We start from the raw sequence: 12,500 nt of genomic DNA on the forward strand, positions 1-12,500 counted from the left end.
ATTTGGAACAACAAGAGTGAGGAGTTACCAAATATGGTACTTAGCACTGAAACATTCAACCAATCAGTTCGCACTGAATATTCGGAAGCTGTGAACGCGCGTTACACGTTTCAACCCCTATGGGTTTCTGATGAATACGAATACAAATATTAAAGTATTGAAGAGCCGCAAACATCTAAACCAAAGAATGAAATTTATACGCTCCAGTTTCTCTTCGATAAGAATTTAAGTCAGCCCAATACACGAAGCCGATGTTCTTGCAGTTTTCTCAGGGTCTAAAGTGCCCTTCCAGAGTCTAGAAGTCTGTTGTAATTGGTCTACGAAAATTCCGACTCATTGGGGAACATTCTCGTTCCCAGAGCTGCGATCGTTTTGGCCAGCGCCGCAGATCGAGAGCTCTGCCTGGTTCCAATTCAACAGTCCGCGATTCACGGACTTCTGGTCGTTCTGCGCAGTCTCGACTTTTTTTCAAAATGGCGGACAACGCCACGTTGCGTTAAATCATAGAATGGAAATTCTAGATTTAAGCGACCAGCCTCGTTCCCAGGCTCTCTCTCTCTCTTTTCGTCCCAGAGCCTGGGAACGAGGTTGTAAAGCGACATCACATTGAAAGAAAAGAAGTACGAGCGTTTGAAGCTATCTGCGTTAAACGCCATCGTGGCAATCGTTCCTCGTTGCAGCATCACCGAAGATCAGATTCGGCCGAATGATTATCTATGGGTAATTGCTTTCGAGAAGAAAGGGAATTTGTTAAATTGCGTCGAAACTTGCTATAACACTCCAACATTCAATTTAACATTACTCTGCAAATCCGGCAAAAATTTGAGGCCTCTCTCTGCTTAGCTTTTCTGCCGCTCTTTAAATTTTTACCGGGCCTCTTTGGAGTGTCGCTCATTAAATTAAAAGTAAATACAATAGTTTTTCTGCGGTTTCCTTTCTGAAAAGTTGATTGAACTCGACATGCACACAAATATTCCCACGCCGTTACTGTAGTGATTTGTGTGTTTATTTACATTAGCAATAAAAAAGGTGGAACCATCTGTCATATCACTTTCACTAATAAGATTAGCAGATTTGTTGATTTTGAACGCGTCGGTGACAGCAACTGGTGCAGTCCCTTCTTTCTCTCCTCTTCCCAAGCCTCCCTCGGTCATTTTATTTGTTTGCGTGACAAAACACGACTGCCTCATCAAAGCGGGGCCGCTCGACTAATTTCTCGCAGTCTAGTGCGACTTAAATTTGATCATTTATTAAACAAGGGCCAGCTGAACAAAGTGGAAGCGCCGGATCTTGGGAGATCTAACCAGCAAATAATTTGTTGATTAAAAACAAAATAATACTTCAAGGCTGGTTGTACGGCTGTGACGACATACCTTTTTTTGATTTAGCAATATTTCGTCAGGCACGGCCTGACTTCTTCAGGGAGTTAAAGTTAAATGATTTGGTAAATCAAAAATATAAATATATCCTCACAGCCGTACAACCAGCCTTGCAGTATTATTTTGTTTTTAAGTTTGATGTCTGAAGCAACATTGCACCAATCGTACGTAGCGCGCCTGCTCTGCGGTTTTTTTTTTTTTTTTTGTCATGTTTCCCCATTTCACGTACTCCACCAGGCGCGTAGCGTCCTATACTCATATACGCACGTGCGTACTTGAAGTGACCAGATAATTTTGAATTTTTTAGCAATTGTTTCTATTCTTTAACATTTACTTGTACGCAACCAACATTTCGTGATGAAAGCACCACTTTGATTAAATTCTAAAAACTAAAACAAAAGCTATACCATGTTCTAACTTAGTTTTGCATTGTACTTTTTTTGCACTAACAATGCAGTGCTGTTTGGCCAGCCACATGTACAGGCTCCCCAAGCTTAAAATACGTGGTGTATGCGACAGTTTGTGTATATAGAGAATTGTATGGGAAAATCATCGATCGTAAAAAAATCGTGTAAATAACTATCTCATTTGAAATAAAGTTTTCCTACCTCAAATGTGTGACCAACTTGTCTCTTTTGCCAAGTTTTGAGCCATTCTGACGCCGTTTAGTGAAGTCATCCGGAAGGCCGTTACTGAAATAATAGGGTTTCGACAAAACACTGACCCCCGGTCAACTGACCCCCCTACTGACCCCCCTACTGACCCCCTATAAAATCAATGGGAAAATGAATACTGCTTATTTAAGCCTCAAAAACCCTTTTTAAACAGCATTGTTCAGCAATATTTAAGTCTAAGCACCCATTTTAAAAAGGTTAGCTTACATGAAGTAATCGGCCATCACAACAATAATCGAAAACTAACCTTTTTAAAATGGGTGCTTAGACTTAAATACTGTTGAACAATGCTGTTTAAAAAGGGATGTTGAGGCTTAAGTAAGCAGTATTCATTTTCCCATTGATTTTTTAGGGGGTCAGTAGGGGGGTCAGTAAGGGGGTCAGTTAACCGGTTGGTGACTGCCCCGTCACAAGTCAACAACGGTCGTGTTGCCAGCGCGCGGTCAAATTCAAATGGTCCAATCAGAGCTGAGGCTGAAACCATCTTGCGAGTTTCCGTTGTTGACTACCCGGTCACAAGCCTCTGAGGAAAGCCGAAGAGGTGAATTTTAAGGCAAAGTTTTCGTTCGCCACGAGTCTTTCGGCCGCCGAAACACACGTATTTGGAGGGAAATTTATTGGGCTTTATGGAACTGTTGTTTTTATTGCGATTCGGGACTTTTCCTGTTGAGGAGAAAACGATTTGTGGAGTGAGGTCTGGCCGGCGATGGATGGAGTTACCGGCCTTCCTATTATTTCAGTAACGGCCTTCCGGATGAATTCACTAAACGGCGTCAGAATGGCTCGAAACTCGGCAAAAGAGACAAGTTGGTCACACATTTGAGGTAGGAAAACTTTATTTCAAATGAGATAGTTATTTACACAATTTTTTTACGATCGGTGATTTTCCCATACAATTCTCTATATACACAAACTGTCGCATACACCACGTATTTTCATCTTGGGGAGCCTGTGGGCCAGCGTGCAACAAAAAGGCGAGGTTGAAAAAGGAGCGACGTTCCGAGAACGTTCTTGACAATTCCAGTCACGCTAGCACAACCAAAACAGTGTTTTGTTTGCGATGAGTTTGCTCAAAATAAGGGCAAGACGCTTTGTTCTTTGCTTTTATTCACACAACTATTTCGACAAGAAATAAAGAACGCAGTATTTTTCGCTCAGTTTACTTAGGTTTCTAGATCATATGTACTTGTGCGTATTTTAAAAAATGACCACGCTACGCGCCTGTCCACGTTAACAAAAAGCGCTAGAAAAGCCGTACATACCCGATAAAAGACACCGAGTTACAGTGAATCGAACTCTGACACCAACGACCATGGCACAGCGACACGAGCTTTGCAAGCGTGTGACTGACGTGACTACGTGTCGACCTTTGTACCACGAAAGATAATAAGAGACATTGGACGCTCACTGCATGACAAGTGTGTCAAGTGTTGAATCATTAATGTGTTGTTTAATGATTTAGCACAAGAAATATAGGGTGCGTTTTTTTGGGAAAATCCGAAAAAGGATTCTTGAATCCAAGAACGGATGTTGCGTTTTTTTGGCGAAATCCAAAAACGGATCATGTATCCAAAGTATCCACACTCGAGGAGGATACTTCGGATCAAATCTAAATCCGAATTTTTGAGATTCACCACCTCAGCGTTTCTTTGGGAAAGGATTTGAAAAAAGTACTTTTGACAAGCGGTTTTCCATGAAAAAATGATACACAACGGCTACCGTACATGACAATTAAGCCCAAATGTTTTTCTGGCGCCATTTTACCGTGTAATGAAAGACCCGAATAGGTCGAAAACAGTTAATTTTCCTGCAAATTCACACCAGAAATTACACTAAAAGTGTTTTTGACAGCAATAATATGGTTAGCTCTTTTCCTACAGCTAACAAGTACCCTTTGTAATCGATTTGTACCTCAGTAGAACGAATGTTTTTCTCCATTTCTTTTCATCAATCGTTAAGGTATTTTTTTCTGGTGGCATTTTCATTGAAGAATTTCTCCGAAACAAACCAAACTCCTATATAAAAGGTAAGGGATGCTTGCTTAGGGGTGTGAATTTCGGATGTTGGTCTCACTTAGGTTATTCTGGACAAAACGCAATCATATGTAGTCGTGAAGGTCTCCTTTAGGGTTGCGCGCGAAGAATTATAAAAGTGTATATTGACACATTTAGATTTTTTCACGTGGGTGAAAGTGTTAGATGATAACATCTCTGCCGTCATTAAAAGTCACTCTATTTTTTATTTCTTTGTGTTTTAATAAGGTCTCTCTTAATAAGGCCTCTCTTTAATAAGGTCTCCCTACCCTTTTTATATGGGACTCCTCCCCCCGCCCCCCCCCCCCTTCCGGGAGAACGGGCTAAATTTTGCTACAAACCCGTATTCATCCCTACTTCAAGTATCATAGCGAACATCAAAGTTAACTGAAAGTTCTAAGGAGACTATACGTGCATCTGTGGTAAACGTCTTGAAAAATAGCAAGGCTAAGACAACGCGTAACATTTCGAAGGAACAACTCACAGCAATAATGAACCTTAAACGGGATCCATCCCCTACAATTGAACCAGCAGATAAGGGCAGACCCGAAGTCGTTATGAACACGAGTGATTACACAAGTAATAACAATACGTAAGAGAAGAATACGGACAAACAAAGGAATTCCACCTCACGAGTTAAAAAGGACCTTAATTTGCTGTCCGAAATAAAATCTAGTCCTTGCATTGATGACCCCGATAAAACCCAACTGGATCCTAAGCTATGCCACCTCCACAGCGCTGACTATCAAAACAGACTTTTCTTGGAGGCTTGGCATTCAAAGAGAGACCAGAAGGCGGGGAATAAACACATAGAAATTCCTGACATTTATGTTTCAATTGCATAATGTTCCTCGCCTCGCGCAGAGATCACGTGTACTTGTAGTCACGCACATACGCAAATATGAACCGTTGAAGAAGCTGTCGTTTTTTTGTCAAATTCAAACCGAGGATGACCGAAGGTTTTCGGTCGAAACGTATTTATCAAGTTTTTAGTGAAAGTCGCTTGACGTTCAAAAAAGTCAGCATATTTCGTATAATTGAGAATCGTTGATTCTATCTTCAAACAAACGATCTACAAGGGATCAATGCAAAAGGTGTTTCCTTTTAGACAAAAGCATCACTCAAAGTCAATCAGGTTTTAGTACGACTTCTTGAAAGAGGAAAAATATTACCCTTGCAATCTTACCCGTAATGAATAAATAATGTGCTTTAATTCAGTATAAGAGAGCGAGCTTTCATAAATGGAAACGTTCCAATTGCAAGGACCATTGAGATTATTTATTAAACTGTACTGACATCATGAACTATTGACTGATGTTTCACTAACGAGGGAAACAGTACCTTTAATTTGAGCTTTGCACCAGATGAGTGCAGGTAATGCAGAGGAAGTCTTGGCTTCAAACCCATGTGGACAGTCTTTCCAAAGAGGGCAAATTCACTCCTGTCCTCCTGTCCAGACATCTACAAAAAAAACAATGTTACCGTACACATTCCTCTCTCTTGCGGCATTAGTTTTCTCAAACGGTGAAAAAATCATTGCGTTTTTTAAATTTAAATTTATTTTTTTGTCATTATTATTTCCGCCATCGTTGGAAGGAAATTTTTTGGGGTGATGAAAGACTCCTCAGCTCTCGTTGAACTAGTTCTTGCTCTCTCTCACACTATTTGTAAGGCATACAGCTCTTTTTATATGGTCTGACTGAACAATCACGTAACAATCATATTGCCAATCATTCGTCACATTAGGGAGCTTAAGCACGGGCGTTTTTGAGATGCGGACGGCAACCGGAAGGGAACATTTTGCGTCCCAGGACAGTGGTGTCCTCAAGAGTTTCATACTAATCATCTCTAATGGAGAAAAGATACTCGGCGATGTAAATGTAGTTGTGCGAAGACAAGTCAAAAAGGAAAACAGCTCACTTCCGACGCCTGCCAGACAAACTATGCCTGCGCGTCAGCACATTAACAAGCTTTTTCCACAAAAAAGAAAATCGCTTGTTTCGACAGTGTTTTACAGGTTTATCAACAGTTTCCTTAATCAATGAGAACGGATCACTTAATTAAACAAAACAACCAATCAGATTTTAAAGCTTGTATAAGGTAACCAATCAAATTGCAGGACACTGTAAGACAAAGAAAACCATTAAAACTGCATTTCCATCTAAACTGGATAGGAATTACGGTCGTTTCGCCTACGGGTCGTTTCGCCTACTGTCTGTTCGCCTACGTCTAGAGTCGATTCGCCTACGTCCAATATGTCAGTTCGCCTACGTCTTAAACTCCGTACCATGAACATAAATAAAAACGAAAGATTTGACTAACCGGTCGTGTGGATAGACCATTCGTGCCACTCGTGTCGGCAAAATCTCAACCGCTACACTCCGCAAATTTAACAGACTAAGGCTTAGGTTCGAGCGCAAAGTCTATTAATCACACATTGGCCCTTACTTTGGGTACGTTCATTTCGCGACATTTTAGAGTAAATTCGTTAATCAGTCACTTTTAAGTACAAACTTATTTATTGCTTACATATAGAATGAGTTCACAAATGCAATTTAATTACTGCAAGCAACTTTTTGAGATTAATAATCATACTAATAATCACTAAGTTTTACCCATTACATGCGGGGACGTTTGGGTTGTCCGCGTGACTCCCGCCCCTTAAAACAGATCATTGGCTCAATGTATGGTTTTACTGGCTACGAGCAGGTCCATTCAGATGGGAGCAGCAGCTGAGTAGTTGTGAAGCGTTCTTGTTGCCGGTCTGGTACTGCTCCCAGGCGTCGAACAGTTTCTGCTGAAGTTGCCTGTACTCTCTCCTCTGGATCCGCTTTAATTTCTTGTCTGATATCAGCTTCATGGTAAGAGCAGTTAGGCGGGCTTCGCGATGAAGTAGTTCGATTAACTGGTAAAACTGTAATCTGCATTTGCCACCGGCTCGGCGGTTGAGAGCGTTGTGCCACCCCTCTATGTCATTGTTGGTCCGGATTGGTTGCTTAAATACACTCCAATCTCTTGGAAGGAAGATAGTACTGTCAATCAAATTGTTCCTGGATGAATTCAATAAGATTGAATGATGATAGTGTTGATTATCGTCTTGATTTTCCGATTGAGAGCGTTGTTCTAACGAACTGGTGATTTGAGAAATAAAATACTAGGACTTTTATAGTGTCAATCCCTTCTCCGATGAATCGAAATCGCAGTGATGTGATTGGTGAATGCTAATGTTTTATACAATCCTTTGTTAAATGAACTACCATGTCCTTTTGAATGATATGTTAATGAAAAATCTCACCTCAAGTGACAAGCCTTCACAACGCCTTAACTCTTTTTTCATCTAGCTACGTTTGCGTAACGCGTGAAAGCGCACGAACTAAAAAACCAACACTAATTCATAAAGTTCATGATACTGAGAACAAATCGCAACATCGATACAAACATTGATTTGAACCGCCCAGTAAAGTGAGAACGAGCTAATTTCTTACCTCAACATCGATACAAACATTGAACCGCCCAGTAGAGTGGGAACGAGCTAAATTTTTAACGTATCCTTTATTGATGTGTTAATGAAGTCTCACTTTCTTTGGTATATAGGCCGCTCAAGGACCCCGCTCAAGACACAAGTTTACAGAAATAACGCCTCAGCTAGCCGTCACAGTTTTTTTCTGTGAGGTTCGACAAGCACTTTTAAACAATTCAGTTTTAAAGCTTACATATGAATCGTAGGCGAACTGACATATTGGACGTAGGCGAACCGACATTATATGTAGGCGAAACGACCCGTAGGCGAAACGACCGGTTACCCTGGATAGTTCCTCCAAGAATATTTAGCAACAATAACTGTATAATGTTATTGCATGATGTCCAGTTAAAAAAACTCTACCACGTTCCTCGGAGGTTCACAAGACCTCACGAGGTCTAATTTTACTATTTTACAACTACATTAACTCACACTGAATCTTTGATTGGCCAGTGGAAAGTCGATCATCTGGAAACTAAATTTTTAACATCCGTCCAGTCTCTGGGTAAATTTCATAATGTACTTTTTTTCTATAACATTAAAAAATGTTACTTTGTCACAACTTAATTTGTGGGGGAGAGGGGGATTACTACAAAAAAAAAAAAAACGCTAGAGCAGGGCTTGTCAGAATTTTTACTTTAACGTTTCCGGTACTTTTTATTTTCAATATGTGTTCGGGACACTCAAAACCCTGAAAGTAAACTTATTATTTTTATTTTTTCACTTTTGATCGATGAAGAAAAAAACAGAGAAACATCCATTGGACAATTGTGGTGAAGGGAGGACGTTTTGTATAGCACTGACATTTACACCTTAGGGGCAGTTATGGTATCATTGTCTTAATTTCTGTGCACACAATTGATTCCAGAAAAAAAATTCTTCTTGATTATTTTTTTAAAAAATGCTTTAGTTTAGCTTGTCATCAATGCTCGATCCAATATCATTGATCTTCGCTCCCCAATCCCCGATCTTCGATCCTCGATCCCCGGTCAGTATTTCCAGAAAACCCGAAGATTGAGTTTCCCTGCGCGATGTCTTAAAAATTTCGCCAATAATGAGCATTCTAAGTGATTTATTTGACCAGATAATACAGTCTGAAGAAAAGATAAGAGAACGCTTCTCAAAACTCCGCAAAGGTTTGTGTTTATTTTCATACTCTTTAATATTCAAGTTATCATATATAAAGAGTCTTGTTCTCTTTGATTTTTACTTAGTGAACAAAGAAATCCATAATTGCCAATCAAAATCTCAAGACTTACTTGATGAATTTAAGTCGTTGGAAGGTTTGTTGATCGTTAAAAATCAAAGTTTGTCAGAAGAAGAGTTAAAGCTGAGGTGGTGCAAAATTTGGGAGGATGTCCTTGTTCAAAAGAGAGCAGAGCTTCTAACCAGAAAAGCACTCCTTTTCAAACAAAAGGTAATAATCATGAACGTTCATATAGTTTCCTATGGTGGGAGTTCATGAACAGTAACGTTGGAGCTGGGACTGACCTAATTTTTCGGTGGGAAAGTGAGATTTGATCACTGGGAACTGGAAATGGCAGATAAAGAATTTAAGAGTCCTTGGTGTGAATGGGATTTGATGTGTGCTGACCTTTACCGGTAATACAAGTTTATATGGAAGAAACAAAAGAAAGCTGAAAGAAAACCAACAGTAGTCTTCCTCATAAACTAGAATTTAGAGTGCATGATCATATAAAGTCAACCTACTGGTTGTAATAATTAATTTTGTAGCTTTTATCTTAATAACCTGGCCTCATTCTCAACAAAAAATTCCCTCACACTGCATGCCATTTCGTTTTTAGTTTTAGTGCATAATCCAGCCTTAACTTTGGCTCTTTTTATACTGACAGCCATCTCACATCAGTTAGCAAAATCACTTAATGTGGACTGTAACCTTGTTGAAACACATGGTTACAATGAACATGACATATTTTACAAATGAAGAAAATAATTATTGATTTGGAAAAGATGGGAGTTGCTGAACTGTCATCCATTGAGTGATATTTCAAGTGAATGACCTCCCTGGCACCAGTAACCTGCTCCACCCATTGGAAAATTGTTCTCTTTCAATCACATTAGAGAAAAACAGAGGAAAATGTATAATAGAGATCAACAGTTACTGTAATAGGCAAGTATCTTAGGGAGTAAGGCAATTTTAGCAAATTTGGCTAGCTCTTACTGATTATATTTTAATTTATAACTCATTGTTCTTTAATATACATTAATGTTACACTTGTTTTTGGAAAAATCATTGTATTTCATGATAAAAAAACTTTGAAATATAAACGTACAAGCTTTTGACAAGATCATGATATCATTGGGGAGTGACCAACCTACTGGTATAAGTTATGTAGCCCATAGATGAGCTGGGTCAAGTGACAAAATGTTATTAAATAGTAGATTCCTAGATGTTCAAACTCTTGATCTCTATTCAGCACAGAAACCTGCTTTTCAATCTCAATGGCCTCGTTTATCTTGTCCCACAGGAAATCTTTGCAATCAATGTTGTTGGGTTAGTTATAATTTATTTATATTATCATTATTATTATTATTATTATTATTATTATTATTATTATTACTATTATTATTATTATTATTATTATTATTATTATTATCATTATTATTATGATGTAAGTGTTTCGGAAACATTAAAACTGAAAGTTCTCATTGGCAGCAGGTTACATCCCCTGGCCTTGGGTGCCTATGTACCCTCTTCTCAATATTGGTGTAACTTATCCTGTGTCCAGTACTCTTCTAAGGATCGTTGCAGTCCCCAAGAGGCATACGTTCTGTAGCAGCTCCAGTTTTTTACTATATCCAGCACCTGTAACTATTTCCTCAGGCTGGTAGACACCATTTCAAGGGCACCGATAATCACAGGCATGATAGTGACCTCTTTTCATTATTTTTAGTGTCTTTCCTAGAAATACCTATATATTATCATTTGTATTTATTTTTTCTATCATCGGTGCAGTTTATTAAACTTCAGCATGCCAGGAGAAGTTTCGTAGGGCGCTCAGCGTAACCTATGAGACTACAAATTGTTACACTTCTAAAAGATATAAAAGCCTATTTGCTAGTATTGGAAAAATAATCACAATATAGTATTAGTATGACTTTTACAAATCGCTTATTTAGAATTTATGTAATGAGTAGAATTATATAAATAACATTAACTGAATTAAGATTTATGTACAACTTATAAAATGAATACTTTGCATAAATTAATTGAACTTCTAATATTTAAATTTCCTTCAATGTTTATTAAAGAATATCCTTCAAATTAATGTTCATACGTAAGAATAAACTTCATGCTTATGTAATGTTCTTGTAGTGTTCAGCCTTTTGAGAGTTTGTTCTATAATTTTACTGTTCATGTTATGATTTTAAACAACCTTGCAATATTCAACGTACTCGACACTACCGACTTCTGCATGTTTCGTAGCACATCTTTTGTCTTTTTTCCCAGAAACTTCCGTAATCCTTCTTCCATAGTCCTTGACCAACCCCCAAGCACGTCCATGATAATATTGTACTGGTGGACTGTATATCCAGCGTATCGTTCTTATAACTCCCATCATAATGGGCCATACTTTACTGACTTCTCTTCATCTTTCTTTTCTCTGTTCTCGATCCACGGACAACTCATCTCCAAGACTACTACTTCCTTACTTTTATGGTTAACTATCTTTGCATCAATTCTGTTAGCTTGCAATTCATGGTTCTCCCCATAAGTTAGTATGTCCCACAATGCTTGGACATTGGTTCATGGTATTCTGGTTTAGGCTTGATTGGTGAGTACCATGCAGGAAGACTTTCGACCAGTTGTAACTCTCATAGCAGCTCAAAATATAACACTTTCAGCACATTGTTTTGTCTTGCCAAATACTTGTTTTGGGCGAGGGCTGAGCATCCCGATAACATGTGAGCTATGCTTTCTGGTGCCTTATTACACATACGACAGGACACGTTACTTGACTTGGTATAACTTCGTTGGTAGGAGCTATTCGTATAACTCGTACATACTGGCCACAACATATGTTGGGCAGGACATCCATTCGCTTAGCCATGAGAAGCAGTTCTATCATCATTCCATCTTGCTGTATGTAGCTTTCCCTGCCATGCTTCATCACATACTGTCTTCAGCAACTGTTCTTCGTACTTTGATCTCAGCAGTTGCTTTGCCTTTGTCGCAATTACCTCCACTCCAGCAGCTTCACATACTGTTTGTTCCTGGTAGGCAAGCTTCAGCATCAGTCCAAGTTCTTCACTATACCTCAGGGCCTCTGTAATCAGTGACTGATATCCCAAAACAGCAGAATGCTCTTCAAACTCTCTGACCATTTTCATGCTAGAGTCACTGTTTGAGAACAATTTCATTGCTGCCTTTAATGATCTTTGTGATCTTGTACCCTCCCTCTACTGACTGCAGGCCGTGTCCACCTTTGTTTCTCGACACATACAATAGGGCGGTCGATGACGCTGGGTGTTTTCCTCCGTTTGTTACCATCAGTGATTTTCCGTGCTTCTCGATCAATCCTTCTTAGTTCTGTCAGCGGCCAAATTAATGCTGCGACCACATGGGGTACTTAAGGACCGCTAGTGCACACTGAATAGAAGCAGCCACACAATTGGCATCTGATAGTGGGCTCGACCAAATTACTGGCCAACGTTGTAGATATGTCTTTTCAGCCCACTTCAACGTTCTCTTCTCTTCCTGACGTACATTCTCGAGAATTCCCAGGAACTTGTACTGTGAATCTTCTTCCAGGGGTTGTACCACTACTGTATTGCTGACTTTTATTCCAGGCATCTCTTGTTTCAACTCACCTCGTTTCACGTGGATTACATTGCACTTGTTGGGGTTTAGCTGTAGACCAATATCATTCAT

At 39.3% G+C, this 12,500-nt stretch overlaps 1 protein-coding gene across 1 annotated transcript in view; it reads left to right on the forward strand.

Moving 5' to 3' along the window:
* Positions 1-8,589: 8,589 nt before the first annotated feature.
* Positions 8,590-12,500, forward strand: part of LOC137997390 (coiled-coil domain-containing protein 172-like) — a 60,707-nt gene continuing 56,796 nt past the window's right edge. Inside the window, exons 1-2 of the mRNA XM_068843352.1 lie at positions 8,590-8,742; positions 8,821-9,023. Of these exons, the coding sequence (XP_068699453.1) occupies positions 8,661-8,742; positions 8,821-9,023 (285 nt within the window). The 5' untranslated portion in view covers positions 8,590-8,660. The remainder of the gene's footprint in view (positions 8,743-8,820; positions 9,024-12,500) is intronic.

This window comes from Montipora foliosa, chromosome 3 (assembly GCF_036669935.1).
Source record: "Montipora foliosa isolate CH-2021 chromosome 3, ASM3666993v2, whole genome shotgun sequence".
Lineage (NCBI taxonomy): Eukaryota > Metazoa > Cnidaria > Anthozoa > Scleractinia > Acroporidae > Montipora > Montipora foliosa.